This window comes from Neofelis nebulosa, chromosome 3, assembly GCF_028018385.1.
Source record: "Neofelis nebulosa isolate mNeoNeb1 chromosome 3, mNeoNeb1.pri, whole genome shotgun sequence".
NCBI lineage: Eukaryota > Metazoa > Chordata > Mammalia > Carnivora > Felidae > Neofelis > Neofelis nebulosa.
In genome coordinates this window covers 162,267,157-162,292,014 of record NC_080784.1, presented here as the reverse complement: position 1 = coordinate 162,292,014, position 24,858 = coordinate 162,267,157, and the positions used below count along the sequence as shown (strand labels likewise).

At 37.9% G+C, this 24,858-nt stretch overlaps 1 protein-coding gene across 6 annotated transcripts in view; it reads left to right on the top strand.

The window, feature by feature from the left end:
* The window catches only part of CEP135 (centrosomal protein 135), a 75,869-nt gene that overhangs the window by 19,205 nt on the left and 31,806 nt on the right, over positions 1-24,858 (top strand). For all 6 annotated transcript variants that reach the window (XM_058722527.1, XM_058722523.1, XM_058722524.1 and 3 more), the window contains 6 exons: positions 1,780-1,845; positions 3,923-4,061; positions 13,093-13,316; positions 18,083-18,235; positions 18,985-19,137; positions 23,078-23,155. In XM_058722527.1, coding sequence (XP_058578510.1) covers positions 1,780-1,845; positions 3,923-4,061; positions 13,093-13,316; positions 18,083-18,235; positions 18,985-19,137; positions 23,078-23,155 — 813 coding nt within the window. The remainder of the gene's footprint in view (positions 1-1,779; positions 1,846-3,922; positions 4,062-13,092; positions 13,317-18,082; positions 18,236-18,984; positions 19,138-23,077; positions 23,156-24,858) is intronic.

Genomic DNA, 24,858 nt, shown 5'->3' with positions numbered 1-24,858 from the left:
CCATATATGAAAAGCCCACAGTTCATGTCATACCCTGTGGTGAAGATTGGAAGCTTTTCCTCTAGGATCAGTAACAATGCAAGGATGCCTATTCTCACCAGTTCTGTTCAACGTAGTACTAGCCAAAGCAGGTAAGAAAAAGAAAAGGCATCCAAATTGGAAAGAAAGAAATAAAATTATGTTTCTGTGTGACATGATCTTATATGTAGAAAATCCTAAAGATTTCACAAAAACTTGAACTAATAAATTCAACAAAGTTGCAGGATACAAAATGCACAAAAATCAGGTGTGTTTTGATATGCCAATAATTAAAATCCAAAAGGAAATTAATAAAATAATCTCATTTGCAATATCATCAGAAAGAATAAAATACTTAGGAATAAACTTACCTGAGAAGGTAAAAAACATTGCTGAAAAGAATCAAAGAAGACAGAAATAAATGGAAAGACATCCTATGTTCATGGATTGGAGGACTTAGTACCCAAAGCAGTCTACAGATTCAGTACAATCCCTATCCAAATCCCAATGCCAAATCCCAATGGCATTTTTTTTTTTATGGAAACAGAAAAAGATTATAAAATTATAAAATCTCAAGGGACCCAGAATTTCCAAAAGAGTCTTGAAAATGAAGAATATAGGGGCTCCTGTCTGGCCCAGTTAGAAGAGCCTGTGACTCTTGATCTCCAGATCATGAGTTTGAGCCCCACATTGGGTGTAGAAATTACTAAAAAAAAAATAAACTTAGAAAATGAAGAATATAGTGCAGTTTTAATTTTGTTTTTGTGATTCATGTTTCATTGCAACAGTCCTGTATCTCATTCCTCTCTTTCTACCTCCTTTTGCATCTTCTATGCTCATGCACACAACATACTGAATATAGCTTCTCAGGTCCCATTGGCATTGGTCAAGAATGATAGCTTGGCTCACAAAAGATTCCTTTTGGGTCAAAATATTTTAACATTGGCATTCAGTGCTCTCGCTCTCGTTGGTAGTTGCAGGTGGAAAGATAGGAAAATTAGGAAATGGTGGTGCCATAACATAACCCAAAACTTACGGTTCAAGGAAGACCCTACAAGCATGTAGGCAAAATATTTTTTAAGTGGTCGTCTTGTTTTAGATGTTACAAATAGCTCCCTGTAAGCATTCAGGATACCAAGAAATTAAAGAGAAGCCTGAATGTTGTCTCCTCTTCACTGAAATTGAGGCTTAAAACGGCTAGAGCCTCGGGGCGCCTGGGTGGCTCAGTCAGTTAAACGTTCGACTTTGTCTCAGGTCATGATCTCAGTTTGGTTCATGGGTTCGAGTCCTGCATCGGGCTCTGTGCTGACAGCTCAGAGTCTGGAGCCTGCTTCGGATTCTCTGTCTCCCTCTCTCTCTGCCCCTCCCCTGCTCACCCTCTCTCTGTCTCTCAAAAATAAATAAACGTTAAAAAAAAATGGAAAAAAAAGTAAAACAGCTAAAGCCTCTGGGCACATGGAGTGGTTCAGTCGGTTAAGCCTCTGACTCTTGATTTTGGCTCAAGTGATGATCTCATGATTAGTGAGATAAAAGCCCTGTGTCAGACGCTGTGCTGTGCTGACAGCGTGGAGTCAGCTTGGAATTCTCTCTCTCTCTCTCTCTCTCTCTCAATAAATAAACTTTAAAACAAAACAACAAACAGCTAAATCTACCTGGTGAGAAGGATGACTACTTGAAAAATGACAGTCTTATTTGCAGTGTGACTTAGTGATAAGTATTCTTGACTTTCAGGTCTGTACTTAGTAAGTTTTTTATTCCTAGAAAGAGATTAAAAGAAAGCTTTCTGAAATGCGGGATCTTGAAGAAACAATGGCAAAACTTCAACTGGTAAGTAGTTATGTTGAATTGCCAGAATTTTTGGTAATAAAATTTGTGTGCTTTATATTGCATATATTTTTTAATTGAGATGTAATTTACACATTATATTCACTCTAGTAACAACATTTTCATCACTCCAAAAAGAAATGTCATACCCATTAGCAGTCACTCCCATTTTCCTCTGTTCAGCCTCTGGTAACTACGAATCTACCTCTATTTCTATAGATTTGCCTATTCTGGACAGTTTATATAAATGGAATCATACAATATATGGCCATTTGTGTTTGGCTTCCTTCAGTTAGCACAGTGTTTTCAAGGTTCATGCTTGTAGCAAGTACTTCCTTTTTATGGCTGAGTCATATTCTTTTGAATGGGTATATTTAATATTGTTTATATTTTTGTAATTCTTTAATTTCATATATAGTAGATTGCAAGTTAAATTCAAATTTGGAAAACCTGTTAGGAATACTCTTTTAACTACTTCAGGACTTGTCAGTTTAGTAATATTAAGACAAGAAATTGGTAATTACTTTAAACATTGTTGACTTTTATTAAAGTACTCAGTCTTGGGGTGCCTGGCTGGCTCAGTCAGTGGAGCATGCGACTCTTGATTGTGGGGCTATGAGTTTGAGCCCTGGTTTGGGTGCAGAGATCACCAAAAAATAAAATTTTAAACAAAAACACTCAGTCCTCTTCTAAAAATCTTTGTTTAGTATTATAAACCATTTTCCTAGATATTATTTGTTCTGATAGTCTTCAAATGAGAAAAGTAGTAATCATCCCAGCATAAACCCAGAAATAGCATAAAGTTCTGTAGTCCAGAACTGAAAGAATGTCTTGCTTACAGGTGGAAAGTCCTGGGTGGTCACCCAAAAGATGATTGGGGATTTTTTTAAATAGCCATTAAATGGGATGAGTTTCTGCTAAGATTAGAAACTGAGACTAATCCAAGTTTTTTCATTCTATATATGTATATATACACACATATACATATGTATATACATACACACACACACACACACACACACACGTGTATATATACATACAGACACATATTTCTCATATATACAGTGTAGCAGCAATGTTCTGGTGGCATAAAGCAAATTAGAAAATGAAACTCCCCTCCCACCCCGCCCCCCATGGAGCCATTGTGATATGCTGGCACATTGTAGGTGCTTGAATACTTGTTGATTTTTATGTGCTCACTGTGAATCGCAGTGGCTTCCTTTTTATTCAGCTACAGGTATTTAAGTCAACACTGAATAATTGAATTAACTAAACCTGCTAGATGTTGTCTACTTTTGAATCTCAAAGATACTGTGAAATTCTGCCATGAAGTCAATAAACAGAAAGTGGATGTTTTGGTGATTTTTTACTAACAGTATCATGCAGAGATTTTTGCTTTTGTTCACTACTGTTGTATATACACTATAAACAGTCAAATGTGATTCATAATGCTTGTCTGAGAATTCTGACCAAGTTTCAGTAGTATTGGCTGACAGTAAGATGCTGTAGTTATTTTCTGACCTTTTTTATTTTTTCCATTAGTGCTATATTATATATTTTTAAGGTAAATACTAATGAAATTAATAGCTAACATTTATTAAGCATTTTCCATGTGCTAGACACTGTGCAGAGTGCTTCATAGCCTTAGTTCCATCCTCACAAGTGAATCTTTGGTGTCCAAGTACTGATCTTATCCCCACTGTGCAGATGAGGCAAAGAGAATGACCAGCATAATTACTGAGACACATGATAGAGCACTGTGTCTTTGTTCGGCCTTCCTTTAAAAATAAAGTTTTAAAAGTTTTTATTCATTTTAAAAAGTAGGACAGTATGCTGAGCAAATGAAAACAAAATTTAATAACTTTCAGAAAGGAGCACTATTGATATTTGGGTTTTATGATCCTTTTAGCTACAATTGACAATTAACTCTAGTTGAAACCGTATACTTGACTAACTGAAAATGTGTGTCTGTGTGTATGTCAATTACTCTTAATTTAAGGTACTACTAAATATTTATTTTAAGTGCTATGATATTTTATAAGGATGTTAGAAATCTTAATTATAGTATTAAATTTTGCAGGAATTAAACTTATGCCATAAAGAAAAGGAGAGACTGAGTGATGAACTCCTTATAAAATCAGACCTGGAAACTGTTGTTCATCAGCTTGAACAAGAAAAGCAAAGACTTAACAAAAAAATGGAAAGTTTTGCAGTTACAGGTGAAATATAAAATGTTAATAACTTAAAAAGTGATTGTGATTTCCTCCTGAGGCATTATTTTTTCTTAGTAGATTATCTTTCTTTCATTCATTCAATGAATATTTGTGGAGTGCTTGTTATATACCAGAAACCATACTAAGTGCTGTAAATACAGTGAAAAATCTCTGTCCCTCAACAACCTTACAGGATTCTTTTATATTTTTGACTAGTTGGCACAAGGAACCCTGCTTGAATATTTTCCAGTAGAAGTATATCCTTCTTTGAGGCAGATTATAGAATTAATTAAGACTAAGAGGAAAACTTCTGAAATAGAGAAAAATTGAAGGGCAGAATCTTTATAAGGAAATATACTTGTATCACTTGAAAGAAAACATTCATTCTCTTTCTCTCTCTCTCTCTCTCTCTCTCTCTCTCTCTCTCTCAGTAGGGTAACAGCACTAAATGAGTTGGTTTAGGAAACACCTAAGAATTCATCCACTCACCCATTCATTCAAAATGTTTATGAGCTTGTTGTATGCCAGGCTGTTTCAGGTACTGGGTATATGATCGTAGTGAACAAAATATACAAGGTTCCTGCTCTTGTGGAGCCTTTGTTAGTAGCACATAAATGAAAAAGCCAGTTTGAGATGATAAGGGGTAATAAAATAGGGGGAGATATGCTAGAAATTGGCCCAAGGTCTCAGAGACAAGACACCAGCCAGATAAAAATTTGGGGCAGGGGAAGTTCCGGAAGATGGCGGCGTAGGAGGACGCTGGGCTCACCGCGCGTCCTGCTGATCACTTAGATTCCACCTACACCTGCCTAAAGAACCCAGAAAACCGCCAGAGGATTAGCAGAACGGAGTCTCCAGAGCCAAGTGCAGACGAGAGGCCCACGGAAGAGGGTAGGAAGGGCGGCGAGGCGGTGCGCGCTCCACGGACTGGCGGGAGGGAGCCGGGGCGGAGGGGCGGCTCGCCGGCCAAGCAGAGCCCCCGCGTCTGGCTGGCAAAAGCGGAGGGGCCGGACGGACTGTGTTCCGACAGCAAGCGCGACTTAGCGTCTGGGAGGTCATAAGTTAACAGCTCTGCTCAGAAAGCGGGAAGGCTGGAGGACAAAGGGAGGGAGAGCTGCTGAGCCCCCGGACGGCAGAGCTCAGCTTGGCGGGGAACAAAGGCGCTCGCCAGTGCCATCTCCCCCGCCCATCCCCCAGCCAAAATCCCAGAGAGAACCAGTTCCTGCCAGGGAACTTGCTCCGCGCAAACACCCAACTCTGTGCTTCTGCGGAGCCAAACCTCCGGCAGCAGATCTGACTCCCTCCCGCTGCCACAGGGCCCTTCCTGAAGTGGATCACCTAAGGAGAAGCGAGCTAAGCCTACCCCTCCTGCCCCCGTGCACCTTGCCTACCCACCCCAGCTAATACGCCAGATCCCCAGCACCACAAGCCTGGCAGTGTGCAAGTAGCCCAGACGGGCCACGCCACCCCACAGTGAATCCCGCCCCTAGGAGAGGGGAAGAGAAGGCACACACCAGTCTGACTGTGGCCCCAGCAGTGGGCTGGGGGCAGACATCAGGTCGGACTGCGGCCCCGCCCACCAACTCCAGTTATACACCACAGCACGGGGGAAGTGCCCTGCAGGTCCACACCACTCCAGGGACTATCCAAAATGACCAAACGGAAGAATTCCCCTCAGAAGAATCTCCAGGAAATAACAACAGCTAATGAACTGATCAAAAAGGATTTAAATAATATAACAGAAAGTGAATTTAGAATAATAGTCATAAAATTAATCGCTGGGCTTGAAAACAGTATACAGGACAGCAGAGAATCTCTTGCCACAGAGATCAAGGGACTAAGGAACAGTCACGAGGAGCTGAAAAACGCTTTAAACGAAATGCAAAACAAAATGGAAACCACGACGGCTCGGATTGAAGAGGCAGAGGAGAGAATAGGTGAACTAGAAGGTAAAGTTATGGAAAAAGAGGAAGCTGAGAGAAAGATAAAAAAATCCAGGAGTATGAGGGGAAAATTAGAGAACTAAGTGATACACTAAAAAGAAATAATATACGCATAATTGGTATCCCAGAGGAGGAAGAGAGAGGGAAAGGTGCTGAAGGGGTACTTGAAGAAATTATAGCTGAGAACTTCCCTGAACTGGGGAAGGAAAAAGGCATTGAAATCCAAGAGGCACAGAGAACTCCCTTCAGACGTAACTTGAATCGATCTTCTGCATGACATATCATAGTGAAACTGGCAAAATACAAGGATAAAGAGAAAATTCTGAAAGCAGCAAGGGATAAACGTGCCCTCACATATAAAGGGAGACCTATAAGACTCGTGACTGATCTCTCCTTTGAAACTTGGCAGGCCAGAAAGACTTGGCACGATATCTTCAGTGTGCTAAGCAGAAAAAATATGCAGCCGAGAATCCTTTATCCAGCAAGTCTGTCATTTAGAATAGAAGGAGAGATAAAGGTCTTCCCAAACAAACAAAAACTGAAGGAATTTGTCACCACGAAACCAGCCCTACAAGAGATCCTAAGGGGGATCCTGTGAGACAAAGTACCAGAGACATCACTACAAGCATAAAACATACAGACATCACAATGACTCTAAACCCGTATCTTTCTATAATAACACTGAATGTAAATGGATTAAATGCGCCAACCAAAAGACATAGGGTATCAGAATGGATAAAAAAACAAGACCCATCTATTTGCTGTCTACAAGAGACTCATTTTAGATCTGAGGACACCTTTAGATGGAGAGTGAGGGGATGGAGAACTATTTATCATGCTACTGGAAGCCAAAAGAAAGCTGGAGTAGCCATACTTATATCAGACAAACTAGACTTTAAATTAAAGGCTGTAACAAGAGATGAAGAAGGGCATTATATAATAATTACAGGGTCTATCCATCAGGAAGAGCTAACAATTATAAATGTCTATGCGCCAAATACCGGAGCCCCCAGATATATAAAACAATTACTCATAAACATAAGCAACCTTATTGATAAGAATGTGGTCATTGCAGGGGACTTTAACACACCACTTACAGAAACGGGTAGACCATCTAGACACACAGTCAATAAAGAAACAAGGGCCCTGAATGATACATTGGATCAGATGGACTTGACAGATATATTTAGAACTCTGCATCCCAAAGCAACAGAATATACTTTCTTCTCGAGTGCACATGGAACATTCTCCAAGATAGATCACATACTGGGTCACAAAACAGCCCTTCATAAGTTTACAAGAATTGAAATTATACCATGCATACTTTCAGACCACAATGCTATGAAGCTTGAAATCAACCACAGGAAAAAGTCTGGAAAACCTCCAAAAGCATGGAGGTTAAAGAACACCCTACTAACGAATGAGTGGGTTAACCAGGCAATTAGAGAAGAAATTAAAAAATATATGGAAACAAACGAAAATGAAAATACAACAATCCAAACGCTTTGGGACGCAGCGAAGGCAGTCCTGAAAGGAAAATACATTGCAATCCAGGCCTATCTCAAGAAACAAGAAAAATCCCAAATACAAAATCTAACAGCACACCTAAAGGAAATAGAAGCAGAACAGCAAAGGCAGCCTAAACCCAGCAGAAGAAGAGAAATCATAAAGATCAGAGCAGAAATAAACAATATAGAATCTAAAAAAACTGTAGAGCAGATCAACGAAACCAAGAGTTGGTTTTTTGAAAAAATAAACAAAATTGACAAACCTCTAGCCAGGCTTCTCAAAAAGAAAAGGGAGATGACCCAAATAGATAAAATCATGAATGAAAATGGAATTATTACAACCAATCCCTCAGAGATACAAACAATTATCAGGGAATACTATGAAAAATTATATGCCAACAAATTGGACAACCTGGAAGAAATGGACAAATTCCTAAACACCCACACTCTTCCAAAACTCAATCAGGAGGAAATAGAAAGCTTGAACAGACCCATAACCAGCGAAGAAATTGAATCGGTTATCAAAAATCTCCCAACAAATAAGAGTCCAGGACCAGATGGCTTCCCAGGGGAGTTCTACCAGACGTTTAAAGCAGAGATAATACCTATCCTTCTCAAGCTATTCCAAGAAATAGAAAGGGAAGGAAAACTTCCAGACTCATTCTATGAAGCCAGTATTACTTTGATTCCTAAACCAGACAGAGACCCAGTAAAAAAAGAGAACTACAGGCCAATATCTCTGATGAATATGGATGCAAAAATTCTCAATAAGATACTAGCAAATCGAATTCAACAGCATATAAAAAGAATTATTCACCATGATCAAGTGGGATTCATTCCTGGGATGCAGGGCTGGTTCAACATTCGCAAATCGATCAACGTGATACATCACATTAACAAAAAAAAAGAGAAGAACCATATGATCCTGTCAATCGATGCAGAAAAGGCCTTTGACAAAATCCAGCACCCTTTCTTAATAAAAACCCTTGAGAAAGTCGGGATAGAAGGAACATACTTAAACATCATAAAAGCCATTTATGAAAAGCCCACAGCTAACATCATCCTCAATGGGGAAAAACTGAGAGCTTTTTCCCTGAGATCAGGAACACGACAGGGATGCCCACTCTCACCACTGTTGTTTAATATAGTGCTGGAAGTTCTAGCATCAGCAATCAGACAACAAAAGGAAATCAGAGGCATCAAAATTGGCAAAGAAGAAGTCAAGCTTTCGCTTTTTGCAGATGACATGATATTATACATGGAAAATCCGATAGACTCCACCAAAAGTCTGCTAGAACGGATACATGAATTCAGCAAAGTTGCAGGATACAAAATCAATGTACAGAAATCAGTTGCATTCTTATACACTAACAATGAAGCAACAGAAAGACAAATAAAGAAACTGATCCCATTCACAATTGCACCAAGAAGCATAAAATACCTAGGGATAAATCTAATCAAAGATGTAAAAGATCTGTATGCTGAAAACTATAGAAAGCTTATGCAGGTAATTGAAGAAGATATAAAGAAATGGAAAGACATTCCCTGCTCATGGATTGGAAGAATAAATATTGTCAAAATGTCAATACTACCCAAAGCTATCTACACATTCAATGCAATCCCAATCAAAATTGCACCAGCATTCTTCTCTAAGCTAGAACAAGCAATCCTAAAATTCATATGGAACCACAAAAGGCCCCGAATAGCCAAAGTAATTTTGAAGAAGAAGACCAAAGCAGGAGGCATCACAATCCCATACTTTAGCCTCTACTACAAAGCTGTAATCATCAAGACAGCATGGTATTGGCATAAAAACAGACACATAGACCAATGGAATAGAATAGAAACCCCAGAACTAGACCCACAAACGTATGGCCAACTCATCTTTGACAAAGCAGGAAAGAACATCCAATGGAAAAAAGACAGTCTCTTTAACAAATGGTGCTGGGAGAACTGGACAGCAACATGCAGAAGGTTGAAACTAGACCACTTTCTCACACCATTCACAAAAATAAACTCAAAATGGATAAAGGACCTGAATGTGAGACAGGAAACCATCAAAACCTTAGAGGAGAAAGCAGGAAAAGACCTCTCTGACCTCAGCTGTAGCAATCTCTTACTCAGCACATCCCCAAAGGCAAGGGAATTAAAAGCAAAAGTGAATTACTGGGACCTTATGAAGATAAAAAGTTTCTGCACAGCAAAGGAAACAACCAACAAAACTAAAAGGCAACCAACGGAATGGGAAAAGATACTTGCAAATGACACATCGGACAAAGGGCTAGTATCCAAAATCTATAAAGAGCTCATCAAACTCCACACCCGAAAAACAAATAACCCAGTGAAGAAATGGGCAGAAAACATGAATAGACACTTCTCTAAAGAAGACATCCGGATGGCCAACAGGCACATGAAAAGATGCTCAACGTCGCTCCTTATCAGGGAAATACAAATCAAAACCACACTCAGATACCACCTCACGCCAGTCAGAGTGGCCAAAATGAAGAAATCAGGAGACTATAGATGCTGGAGAGGATGTGGAGAAACGGGAACCCTCTTGCACTGTTGGTGGGAATGCAAATTGGTGCAGCCACTCTGGAAAGCAGTGTGGAGGTTCCTCAGAAAATTAAAAATAGACCTACCCTATGACCCAGCAATAGCACTGCTAGGAATTTATCCAAGGGATACAGGAGTACTGATGCATAGGGGCACTTGTACCCCAATGTTTATAGCAGCACTCTCAACAATAGCCAAATTATGGAAAGAGCCTAAATGTCCATCAACTGATGAATGGATGAAGAAATTGTGGTTTATATACACAATGGAATACTACGTGGCAATGAGAAAAAATGAAATATGGCCTTTTGTAGCAACGTGGATGGAACTGGAGAGTGTGATGCTAAGTGAAATAAGCCATACAGAGAAAGACAGATACCATATGGTTTCACTCTTATGTGGATCCTGAGAAACGTAACAGAAACCCATGGGGGAGGGGAAGGGGAAAAAAAAAAAAAAAAAGAGGTTAGAGTGGGAGAGAGCCAAAGCATAAGAGACTGTTAAAAACTGAGAACAAACTGAGGGTTGATGGGGGGTGGGAGGGAGGGCAGGGTGGGTGATGGGTATTGAGGAGGGCACCTTTTGGGATGAGCACTGGGTGTTGTATGGAAACCAATTTGACAGTAAATTTCATATATTAAAAAATAAAAAAATAAAAAAAAAAATTTGGGGCAGAGTTTCCCAGGCAGAAGGAATGGCAAGAGCAGAAGCCTGGTGCCCTCAAACTCCATGTGTCTTGGAAAGTAAAAGAAAGCCAGTGTGCTATATTAAGAAGAGGCTATATCCTAGGCTCTTTAGCATCCAAGTGGATAATCTATTTGACCCCTTCTCTCCTTACTGTCTGTAAACCTTGAGCACATTACTTAACCTCTCTATGCCTTAGTTTCCCTGTCTATGGTGTTAATGATGGCACCTACCCAAAAGATTGTTGTGAGGGTTAAATGGGTTAATACATTGAAGTGCTTAGATCTATATACAGAAGTTTGCAGTTTACTTCCTTTCATAGCTAGCCATGGCCTGTCATTTCAGTGTGATCTTTCGAATACATGAAACCCCCTATTTCTCTGTTGTGAATGCACACCCCTGCCAAAAATCCAGGCACAAGTCAACCAAAATATTTACCCTCTACACATTTACACATGAACAGTTAACCACTGCATGTGTATGCACCAGACGCATCAATAGCACTGTAAATTAGATGGTCCTGAATCTCAGCTGCGCACTCAATGATGTATGGAAATCTTACTCTATATTTCTTACCACTTGATTTCCTACTTTCTGCAGAGAACATTTCAAATGTTTTCCATTCTCAATAAGGCTGTGACTCTCATTCCACTTCCCATTTTGAGTAGGCAATCTTCAGGATCCCTAAGAGAATGGAAGCCATCAGGGAAGCCTTCTGTCAGTTTTCTGTCCCCAGATCTTAAACTGTCTGTCATTATCTTCCCTCATGTTACTGTGGAAGTATGTCCCTCTTAGGAAAGGCCACTGCCTCCATCTGTTCTCTGGATCTCTAATTTTAAAACTTTGCATATTAATAGTCTCTTTTCCATAATTTTAGTCTGTTCTGTTTTTGTCCGTTGGCATTTAAACATGCTCACCCTGATATGTCTCCTGAGGCAAGGGAAGCAAAAGAAAAAATAAACTATTGGGATTACATCAAAATAAAAAGCTTCTGCATAGCAGAGGAAACAGTCAACAAAACTAAAAGGCAACCTGTGGAATAGAAAATATTTGCAAATGACATATCTGATAGAGTTAGTATTCAAAATATATTAAGAATTGACAAAACTCAACACCCAAAAAACAAATAATCCAGTTAAAAAGTGGGTAGAAGACAGGAATAGACATTTTTCCAAAGAAGATGTACAGATGGCAGACAGACATGAAAAGATACTCATCAGGAGTGCCTGGGTGGCTCAGTCGGTTAAGTGTCTGACTTTGGCTCAGGACATGATCTCATGGTTCATGGGTTTGAGCTCCACATCAGGCTCTGCACTGACATTGTGGAGCCTGCTTGGGATTCTCTCTCTCTCTTATCTCTGTCCCTCCCCCATGTGCATGCACTCTTCTCTCTGTCTCTTTCTCTCAAACTTTTAAAAAAAGAAAAAACATGCTCATCATCACTTACCATCAAGAAAATGCAAATCAAAACTACAATGAGATATCATCTCACACCTGTCAGAATAGCTAAAATCAACAACACAAGAAACAACGGGGGCTGGCGAGGATGTGGAGAAAGGGTAATCTTGCACTGTTGGTGGGAATGCAAACTGGTATAGCCACTGGAAAATAGTATGGAGTTTCCTCAACAGTTAAAAATAGAACTACCTTATAATCCAGCAATCACACTACTAAGTATTTACCCAGAGAATACAAAAATACTCAAAGGGATACATGCACCCCAATGTTTATAGCAGCATTACTATAATAACCAAATTATGGACAGAACCCAAATGTCCATGGACTGGTGAATGGATGAAGACGAGGTGGTATATCTATACAATGGAATATTAGCCATAAAAAAGAATGAAATCTTGCTGTTTACAGCAGTGTGGGTGGAGCTAGAGAGTATTATGCTAAGTGAAATAAGTCAGAAAAACAAATACCATATGATTTCATTCATATGTGGAATTTAAGAAATAAAACAAATGAGCAAAGGGAAAAAGGCAAACCAAGAAACAGACTCTTGGGGCGCCTGAGTGGCTCAGTCAGAAGAGCATGCAACTCTTGATCTTGAGGTTGTGAGTTCATTTGCCATGTTGGGTGTAGAGATTACTTAAAAGTAAAATCTTCAAAAAAAGAAAAAAGAAACAAACTGATGGTTACCAGAGAGGAGGTGGGTTGGAGAATGGGTGAAATAGGTGATGACGATTAAGGAGTGCACTTGTCATGATGATCACCAGGTGATATACAAAGATTAATGATTTTTAGTAGCTTGTATTCTAAAACTTATTCAAATAATTTATTTGGCTAATTGTACAATTTATATCCAACACTGTTTTAATATTTAACTACTTGAACTTACAGAAAGAGAACTTACTCTGGAAGTTGAAAGGATGAGGCTAGAACACGGAATAAAACGTCGAGACAAGTCACCCTCTCGTTTAGATACGTTTCTGAAAGGTATAGAAGAAGAACGAGATTTTTATAAGAAAGAGCTGGAAAGACTCCAACATATAATACAGCGAAGATCTTGTTCTACAAATTATTCTACACGTGAAAAAATTCCAATATTTAAAACACTAGAAAAGGTAATACCTCTTTTTAAAGATGATTAATAAGCAAGACTGAATTTTTATGAGCCAGCTTTTCTGGTGTTATTATTGTATTAAATATAACTTTATTCACACTTGCTTTTTAAAAGTTTTTCTTAATTTTGATTCTTATTTTCTTACATGACCTATATCCTGTAGGGACACTACATTTATTAGGAAAACTACTTAAGAACAAAGTATAATGTACTGAGTTTTGGAAATTAAGGAAAGATTGAATAGTTCATTAAGGGTGTAGGGTAAGTGCATGGACATCTGGGCTTCCAGAAACTGGAACCAGTAATTCATGCTACTGGACATTTCCTTTCTTTCTATCCTTTACTCTTGTTATCAGCTGCATTTTCTTTCTCAAAGCAAAGTGGCTTTGTCCACATGGCAGACAACATGGCTTCATACTATTCCCAGCCTTGGACCAGTCAGGAAGGTGGGTCACGTTGTACACGCCAGACATCTTCCATGTTAACCATGTAGCAGGAGAAGATAGAGGGTGGGAATAAGTGTGGGGCAGATCATCCCATTTGTCTACTACAACCACATTTACAAGTTGCTAGTCTAAAACTCGGTAAAGTTAACCATGTTTCATGAGAGGTTAAAATTGTGTATCTCTCTTTTAGGTCTCAGTTATTTTCAGTGTTTCATGAGTATAATTTTAATTCTTCATTGTTTGTTTGTTTGTTTTTGTTTTTGTTTTTTTAAGCTTTAGAGCTATAGGAGTCCTGGAGGCTTATGATTCTAACATTATTTACACACTAGATAAAATTAGGGGAAGTTGGGATTAAAGTTAAAATTCAAAACATTTCATTTCAAATGTTTAAAAATATCAAGTCACTGTGACATATACATGAAGATAATAGGTTAAAAAAATTCAGACTTGGCTGAATTTACTTGTTTCATCATCTCTTTCTTGAAGATCCTGTGTCTGTTGTTAAATGGTTTTGGGTTGTTTTATGATTAGACTCTGTTTTTTAACCTTATTGGCTAATGGCTGAATTTGATTTGCTGGTGTCAGTAGAAACACTATTCTATGTTATCTGGTACAAGTAGAGGGAACTGGTGGGAAAACACTGTGTAAGTTAATTTATGTGTTTACTGAGTTGCTTTTTAAGCCCCATATATACTTAGGACTCAGAAAAAATAAATCACTGAATTGATCACCTTCATTATGTAGGAGAATCTTCCTGCAAAGTGGTTGATTAGTTTAATCAAGCATTTATTAAATAAAACTGGGTAGGAAAATATCTGAAGGCTTTTAACATAATTATTTGATTTAATTAACACCTTGATAGGGATTCACAATTGAAAACAAGAGATACTGGTTTAGGAGAGACTTTTATCCCCTTCAACTGATTTTCTTAAAATATTCTAGTGTTAACTGACTCAGATAAAGAATTCATTTTCTAAAGTAGAGTATTCAGAGCATTTTGGAATTCTAATAATAAGTTGCAAGAGTGGTAGGGAATTGTGGGTGTGTATGTGAGTAAAATGGGAGGAGGATAAAACAGTTGTGATGCACAGTTCTGTGCATCTGCACCTCAACTTGGGTATTTTCAACATGTTTAGAAACTACATGGCAAACAACAAAGACCTCACTAAAGCTCGATTTGGTACAAGCTTTGAGTTTTCAACTCCTGCTTTATGGCTCACTGTTAGGCACAGTTTCTTGGGATTGCAGTAACTTGGGAAAAAATTGCTATTTTTAATATCAGTGATCTTTGTCAAAAATACACCTGTTAATTCTCTGCTGTCTGCAGGGTGGGCACTGCCTCCTCTCACCTTGTACTCACTATGATTCCAATTGTGAGTTTTGAGTATATTGGTAGTGGAAAGGGCTTTAGAGTTGGAGGCCTGATAGAAGTTACAACTCTACAGACTGTCTTTATGACCTTGAATAAGTTCCCTCACTTCATGGAACCCCTGTTTCCTCATTTACAAAGTGGGGAAGTACATCAGGTCTAGATACAAAGTTCGGTTCAGTTGAGCAGACACATACTGAGTGCCAGGTATGAATTAAACACTGGACATGAGATAAAGAAGACATAGTTCCTATGCTCGTAGCATTTAGTATTTTGCATGTGTGTGTATGAGCTTGTGTATATGTGTGTTAGGAATGATGGAGTGGTATAAGGGCGTTATTAACAGTTATTTATGAACACAAATATAAATACCTGCATATTTATGTCCATACAGGATATATTTAGAAAAGAGCTAGAGTTCCTGCTTAAGAAGGCCAGTCAAATGAGTGGATAAAGATGTATACACACATGCACACACATACATACACACACACAGAGGAATATTACTTGGCCATCAAAAAGAATGAAATCTTGCCATTTGCAACAACATGGATGGAGCTAGAGTGTATTATGCTAAGTGAAATAAGTCAGAGAAAGACACATACCATATGATTTCACTCATATGTGGAATTTAGGGAATAAAACAGATGAATATATGGGAAGGGGAAAAAAGGAGAGGGAAGCAAACCACAAAAGACTCTTAACAATAGAGAACAAAGTGAGGGTTGATGGAAGGAAGTGGATGGGAGATGGGCTAAATGGGTGATGGGTATTAAGGAGGGCACTTGTGATGTGCACGGGGTGTCACATGTAAGTGATGAATCACTGAATTCTACTCCTGAAACCTGTATTACACTATATGTTAACTAACTAGAATTTAAATAAAAAATTTGTGGGAGGGGGAGAAGGCCAGTCACTAATGTTAGAGAATTTATACATTTTACCTGGTACCATGGTAGGCACTGAAGTTATGGTGAGTAAAACCAGATACCTACTATGTCCTTCACAGAGCTTACATTTTAATGGTAAAGATGTACTTTAAACACATATTAATAACTTTATAAACTCATTTATAGTGTTAGTGAAGAAAAGATACAAGAAGGATTCATAATGGTCTGAGAATACATACAGGGAGATCTAAATTAGATTGGAGGGGCACTTGGATGGCCTAGTCAGTTGAGACTCTGACTGACTCTTCATTTCAGGTCAGGTCATGATCCCAGGGTTGTGGAATTAAGCCCCATGTTGGCCTCCATGCTGAGTGTAGAGCCTGCTTAAGAATATCTCTCTTTCTCCCTCTGCACCTCTCCCCTGCTCATACTGTCTCTCTCTCTAAAATAAAAATAATAATAATATAAATAAATAAAAAATTTTAGATTGGAGAATCAGAAGATTCCTTAGAGAAAGTCACCTTTAAGCTGAGACCAAGACAGTAATAAAAATCTTTTTTTTTTTTAATGTCCCAACTTTCTTTATAACCAGACCCCCAGCTCCTACCCCACCCCAGATCTTCACCTGAGCTTTGGGGGAGAAGCTGGATGAGCAGCAACACTTTTGCCAAGCCCAGAGCTCAGAGAGATATGCAGAGTGAGCCCCTCACTTCTGGGCTTTTGCCCTAGCACGCTGAATTTTGTTGGCCATGGCCCCATCTGTGGCTCTAGTGCAGTGGGACAATACAAGGCTCAGCTCTGCTTCGTTCTAGTGCTCAATGACCACATCTGCAGAACTGTCAATCTTTATTCACAGAGTTCTCCTTTTTTAAAACCTATGTAAACTACCTCCTTTCTGTAAGATATTTTTATGTAGATATGGTTAGGTTACAGAGTCTCTCTTATACTTATCTAAGCCTTAATTAAGCCCTCAAACCCTAATCTGCTTTTGTCCTGTAAAATGTCTTGTCTTTTAAAGTGTCCAGATAGTTAATCTCATCCATTATCCCTTGATTTTGCTTGTTTCACCAAAAGGATAACTTATTTCCAAGTGGCAGGTTAGGGGTACTTACAGATACCAAGTCTACATTGGACATGGTTATGTGCACGGTAGATAGTGAGTGACATAGATCAGAATGCTTTCCAGTGTACCTGATTATCAGATTATCCCTACCTGGGGCTTCTGCAGTTAGTACCTAAATGCTAAGATATCTTAGATCCAAGGTCGACATTTATCACCTTTATTTTCCACAATAGTGAAGATAGCGGGTCTTTTGCATTGGACTAGAATAATAGGCATAATCCTGTTTTAGAAATGTTAGAAGTAGTTGCTTATTTGGTGAACATCCTTAATGTATACTCCTCGGTAGAAATATTTATATTTATCTCATTGCAAAAATAGACCTCACATAGGTTGGGGCTGGGACAGGTGGGGCGGTTGGTGTGGCTGGGAAATTGATCTTAGATTCAGTAAAAAAAACAAAACACACAAACAAAAAAGACACTGGGAAATGTGCTAGGCTGTAATAGTTAACTTGCAGTGGGTAATAGGCACACACATACCCTCCTAGTCCCTCCCCTGGAGTGGGTTGTAAACTAGTGGTTGCCAACAGTTAGTTAGCATGCATAATCACCTGGAGGGCTTGATGAGCCATAGTTACTGGGCCCTGTGCCCACAGTTTCTCATTCAGTCTGTCTGGGGTGGGCCCACAGAACTTGCATATCTAACAAGTTCCTAGTTACTACTATTATAAACAACTCCAGGAGAAGGACAGTTGAAGCATCTGATGGGATCTGATCAAGTGGTATCATTGGCAGTGGAGTCCCTTCCTAGGCATTTGAAGGCCAGGAGATTTGCCCCAATACTGCCTGCACTCTCATCTTCTGTTCTCATTTTAGATAAAAAATTGTGTTCTTTTTATCTGTTAGCATTATTCAGTCACTGTCATTACCAGCATCCTGTGACAACCATATGGTGATAATTATAACAAATGATAACTTCTGTTTTTAAATTATGTTTCAGGGTGATTACAACTCAGAAGTTCATCTGATCACAAGAGAAAGAGATGAACTTCAGCGTATGCTGGAAAGATTTGAAAGACATATGGAGGATATACAGTCCAATGTTAAATTGTTGACAGCAGAAAGAGATAAACTAAGTGTCTTATATAATGAAGTAAGAAATTGATTAAGCCAACAGATTCTATAGAATAGCTTAAGGGAACCAGTGTAAATCTTTTAAATTACTATAATATATGGACCTTGTGATATTTCTTCATAATTAGAATTATCTATTATTATCATCCTGTTCCTAAAGCAGAGATTTCTATTATTCTTTCATATTTATTCTTCTCTAGTCTATGGGTCAGGTCTGTTAGTCTCTTCTAAAATTACCTAGAACAGGTCTTAGCCTGATTCTGAGCCAAGTTTATCCTTGGGATTCAGACATGTTAATAGTCTGTCAAACAGTGGGTAGCACCCATGATTTGGATATATTTGCTCCATATCAATTTCCCATAAAATTCCACTGCCACTTTGAGAGAGGGAGAAGGGCATGTAAGTTAAAAGGTCAAGTTGAAAAAGCTGTTTTTACTTCTGAAGCTTTTTTAGAATCTGCAGTTGCAAATTGATTGATTTCTGGGCTTTCCACGTGGCTTGGATTTCAGCTTTCTTGGGTCTGCTTACTTAATTACTAATTGTCCACCTGCTGTCTGGTTTCCAAAATTCTGTAGCTTGCATTTCCCCTTAATCTCTTTGTCTTTTTGGTTTTTTTTTTATTGTTGTTACTATTTTAATACCTTTTACTCATTTTGTTTAGATTTGGCAAGAGAGCAAAGTAGCATGTGTTTAGTTTGCCTTTTTTTTTTTTTTTTACATGGGAGCATATCCAAAGCATTTTTTATTTATGTCTTTTAATTCTTTAAGGCTCAGGAACAGTTACGTGCCCTAAGACAAGAATCCACCCAAACCACAGCCTCCCATAATATTATTAGTCTTATGGAAAAAGAAAAAGAACTTGCATTATCTGACTTAAGAAGGATTATGGCAGAAAAAGACGCTTTAAAAGAAAAGTTAAAAGTAAGTAATAAGATCGACTTATTTTTGAAATTTATGGAGAAAAAGGAGGTCTTTATAGATATTTTCCTGTAAAGTAATTATTTATTTAAGGGGTTGGCAAACAATGACACAGGAGCCAAATCCAGACCATTGTATTTTTGTATGACCATGTGCTAAGAATGGTTTTTACATTTTTAAGTCCTATAAAAAGAGTATTTCATGACACACAAATTTCATCATTGGTCAACGTTAGTGGAATACCACGCTCATTCATTAACCATAGTATTCTGTGTGGTTTCTATTGTGCTGCAGTGGCAGAGATGAGTATTTGCAACAGAAACTGGCCCACAAAGCCTAAAATATTTATTATCTGGTTCTTTATAGAAAATTACTGACCTCTGATCTCAATAGGAAGTTCCTCAGGTGGAGGGACATCATCTTTTGTTGTTGTTAAAACAGCTTTATTGAGATAGTCACATGCCATTCAGTTTACCCATTTAAAATGTAAAATTCAGTGGTTTTGTATATTCACAGACTTGTTCAGCCTATCACCACAGTCCATTTTAGAGCATTTTCATTACCTCGAAAAGAAACTGTAAACCCCTTAGCAGCCATTCTCCCTTTCCCCCCAGCCTCTTTGGGCCTAGGTAACCACTAAGCTACTTTCTGTCCCTGTGGATTTGCCTACTCTGAACATTTCATATAAATTGAATCATTCAGTATGTGGTTTTTATCTTCTGGTTTCTCTCACTTTGCATAATGTTTTCAAGTTCATTCATGTAGCATATATATGTTTTAATACTTTATTCCTTTTTATTGTGGAATAATATTCCATTGTATGGATAGACAGACAACATTTTAATTTTCATTTGTGTGGTTTCTACTTTTTGGCTATTATGAATAATGATGCTGTGAACATCCATGTACAGCTTTTTGTTTATATGGGTTTTCATTTAATCTTGAGTATATACCTAGGTTCATATGATAACCATAACCATTTGAGCAACTGCCAGGCTGTTTTCCAAAGCAACTGTAACATTTATATTCCCACCAGCACTGTATAAAAGTTCTAATTTCTCCACATCCTCACCAACACATGTTATTATCTGTCTTCTTTATTATCATCATGCTGGTGGGTATGAAGTAGTATCCATCGTGGTCTTGATTTGCATTTCCTTGATAGCTAATAATTTCAGGCATCTTTTCATGTGCTTATTTAGCCATTTGTATATCATCTTTGAAGAAATGTCTATTCAGATGCTTTGTCCATTTTTACATTGGGTTATTATCTCATTGTTATTGAACTATAAGAGTATTTTATATATTTTTAGTACAAGCCCCTTATCAGATACATGATTTGCGAATACTCTGCCCCATTCTGTGGGTTGCCTTTTCATTTTCTAATTTTTTTTTAAATTTTTTAAATGTTTTGTTTATTTTTGAGACAGCGAGAGACAGAGCATGAACAGGGGAGGGTCAGAGAGAGGGAGACACAGAATCTGAAACAGGCTCCAGGCTCTGAGCTGTCAGCACAGAGCCCAACGCGGGGCTCGAACTCACCGTGAGATCATGACCTGAGCCGAAGTTGGCTGCTTAACCGACTGAGCCACCCAGGCGCCCCTCATTTTCTAAATGGTGTGCTCTAAATGGCTTTAAAGCCATTTAAAGCACAAGAGCTTTTAATTTTGATGAAGTCCATTTTATGTATTTTCTCTTCTGTTGTTTGTGCTTTTGGTGTCCTGTTTAGGCACAGTATTTTATGTTTTCTTTTATAATCTCCAAAAAATATGTTAATGTACACAAAGCACTTAATAGAGTTTAGAACATTGTAAGAACTCAACATAGCTATTACTGTTACTATTATGGATTGTGTAGTTTAGTTTCAATAGGTATTATTGAATTAATGCGTAGAAATCAGTAGCTAAAGTTAGGAATAAGGACATTAAAGCATTATAAAGGTAGTCCTTATTGCATACATTTTCAGTTAAAATTTTACCCCAACACAATACTTTTAATTGGGATCTTTTGGAATACTGCCTCCCAGAATGTGCTTTCTTATAAAAATAAGTGTTAAAACTACCAAATGGAAAACTTCTGTGCAATATGGCAACTTTTAGCACAAGCTACTGATTTATTCTTTTCCATATTTGTTGAAAGGACCAAGGAATGTAAAAACAGGATTTAAAAATGCAGTAGTACTAAAAGCTCAGAAAAAAAAATGATATTCATATTACCAGAATCTTTCTAGATTGTAGGAGGCAGGATTTATGAGCTTACAGTAGGTCTTTTATTTAAAACTAATCATCTCAATCCATAAGCTTCCTCTTGTAATTTCCTCTTATTCTGCTACCCACCCAGATGTCAAACCTGGCATCATCACTGACTCCTCTCTCCCTTAAAGCTCTTCTTGTCCTTCAATCAATCACCAAGTTCTATTTGTGCTACCTCTTAAATAATATTTAACATTTTTTAAGCCCTTTTCATGTGGGAAGTTCTGTTCTAAGTGCTTTTTCCATGCGCTTAGTAAATCTTCACAATTGCCTTTTCAGATAGGTAATGCTTACAGACGTGGTCTCTGAGTTACAGTGAGTTTAAATAATTTGCCCAAGATCACCTAACTATGACATCACATGGAGTCTGGCTCCTGAGCTCACGTTAGTTTCTCTTCAATCTGTCTACTTCTTTCCATTACTCCTCTGCCATCCTGTTCTGGCCATTATTCTTTCTCAACTGTATTTGTGTATTAGCAGCCTCTCAAATCTATATTTTACACTGAAGTTAGAGTCATCTTTCAAAGGTATAAATCTGATCACATCACTTCCTATTTAAAATCTGTTAACTGTTTTCAAAGACTTCAGTGATTGGCTCTTGCCTACTTCAAGGTCTAGCCTTCTTTTCCCCAAACTTATCTCCCCATTTCCCACCCCTCACTTTCTTGACTCCAAGCTTAATGGACTTTTTCTTGCCCCCAGTTTTCTATATAGGCTATTGAAAAATTGTTCATCTCTTTGAGTACCCTCACCTGGCAAATTCCCATTCATCCTTTAGAGCCAGGTTAAACATCATTTCCTCACATAGGAAGCGAACTCTAGGCTCTAGATTCCCTTTCAATATGTTGCCATAAAGTTCCTTTTTCTAGCAGAATATTCATGGTTTTATATAGTGTCTTGTTTAAGGTTTGTCTTTTCTACTAGTCTTTAGTAACTATGATGTCAGAGGCTTTATCCATTTTACTCACTATGCGTTTCTAATACCTTGCTTGGTGCTTGGTATATAGTGTGTACTCAATACTAGTTGAATGATTTAATAAACAAAAAATGAATACAGCGCAGTGACCCTTCCAACCAGATATGTAATCCAAACATCGGGTGTCTTTATGTTTTTAATGAGTAATGTGGATAGAAGTATGAATCTACACTAGAAAAATTCTCAGAGAACACCAACTTGTATCACTTGTTCTACACTTAGTATCAGCAATAATTGGATAAGGTAACATAACTATAGAAATAGCACTTGTTTACACTGTTGACCAGCCCATTGTTGAAATTCTGATCTCTTGCATGGCCCTGTAGTATTCTGTTCCTTTGTCTTTGTGATTTCTTCTTTGCACTCTCTTCCTCTGATATCTCTCAATAGGGCACACTCCTGATCTTACTTAACCTGCTGGGTTTTTTCCCTTTATAGTTGTGCTAATGGATTGATCTAGATAAATTGTTAAAAACAAATCCATACCATTCTGTGTCTTTTGTTACAATTACACATGGAGGTAGAATATAAAAAACAAGAAACTCCTGTCACTTTTTTTTTTCAACCAAAAGCATTATTGTAAAATGTCTAATGATTTTCTTTCTAAAACATTTCCATGTTATAAAAAGACAAACAGAATAATACTGTAGACTTGTTTACTCTGGTAATTTTGTTATCTGATATGAATGAACATCTTCTATAAAATTTTTTTCAGAATCTCCAGGAAATGAGTATTTTTGAAAAATCAAAATTAGAGAAAACTATCGAACATTTGACACGTGTTAATCATCAGGTAATTTATCAAAGTGGATTTGGGGTATATTGTGTTGTATGAATAACTATTTCAATTATAGTTTCAATATACTATACTATAGGTGCCCCTCACTGTATGTTTTTAAAATTACAAAGTAGTGGGGCGCCTGGGTGGCTCAATCGGTTAAGCGTCCGACTTTGGATTGGGTCACGATCTCACAGTTGGTAAGTTCAAGCCCCACATGGGGCTCTCTGCTATCAGTGCAGAGCCCACTTCGGATCCTGTGTCTCTCTCTCTCTCTCTCTCTCTCTCTCTCTCTCTCTCTCTCTCTGCCCTTCCCCAGTGTGCACTTGCGTGCACTCTCTCTCAAATAAACATTAAAATAAAAGATAATATTACAAAATAGTGTTCTAGAGATGCCGAGTAACAGTTATTTAGAATGTGTACTCTGAAGGCTATTTGGGTTCATATCCATCTCTGTTACCTATAACCTGTAGGTAAGCTACTCAAATTTTCCATCCCTCAGTTTCTTTATATGTAAAATGGGAGTGATGCTAGTACTTAATTCTTAAGTTGTTGTGAAGATTAAATGAGTTAATATATGTCAAGAACTTAGAAGAGTCGCTGGCATTTGTCAGCATTCAGTAAGTATTAGTTATTGTTGTTTTATTCTTTTTAAAAAATCATTGTACAGACATGGAGGAAAAAATGAAATTTGTTTTCATTCCTTATTGCTTTCTCTATAATGTAGAATATTTTTAACAAATTGATATATGTGTTCTGACAGTCTTTTTTCTCTTGGTATTTCATTTTGGCTGATTTCCTTTACTGTGCCTTCACTGTTTTTATTTACCATGTCTACTAATTTGATTATCTGTTTTTATCAACTTTATGTCAGTTGGGTTTTGTTTTTTTCATCTCATCATGGGTTATATTTTCCTGATTCTTTGAATTCCTGGTTACTTTAGATGTCAGATATTGTGAATTTCACCTTCCTGGTTGGTGGATTCCTATAAATATTTTTTAGGTTTGTTCTGGGATATAGTTTAGTCAATGAAAGTAGCTTGAGACTTTTCAGTTTTGCTTTTAGCAAAACTGGGACCAGAGTAGCATTTAGTCCTGGACTAATTTTGTTCCACCACTGGGACAAAACCATTTTGAGTACACTATGTATTGCCCCATGAATTATGAGGTTTTCAAATGACTCATGGGAATAGGAATTACTCCATCCCTGTATGAGCCTTGAGTATTATTCCCTTTAACTTTTTGACAGTTTTATTCTCTGGCTTTCTCTTGGGTAGCTTCCTCTGTGTTGAGCTCTGCACTCGAGTGGTACCTTTAAAAGATCTCTGGAACTTTTAGTCTGTGTAGCTCTCCAGTATCTGCTCTGCAAACCCTAACTGCTTTGGCTTTTCTTGACTCTCAGTCTTGTCTTCTGAACTTAGGGGAGAACACCAGCCTTCACCTGAGTTCCTATCCCTGTGCCACAGCCTGGACTTTCTTGAAGCAGTAAGCTCATAGGGCTCATCTCATTTGTTTCTTGTCCCTCATGTCACTGTCCATCATTGCCTGATGTTCAGTGTCTGGAAAACCATTGTTTCATGTATCTTGTCCCAATTTTTAATTATTTCAGGTGAAAGGGTACCTGGCATTTCAGCTTGCCCAGGAGCTGATAGTGAGAATTAATGAACTGAAAAATATATCTAAAGTACTAGAAGTCATTGGAAAGAGATTGGGATATA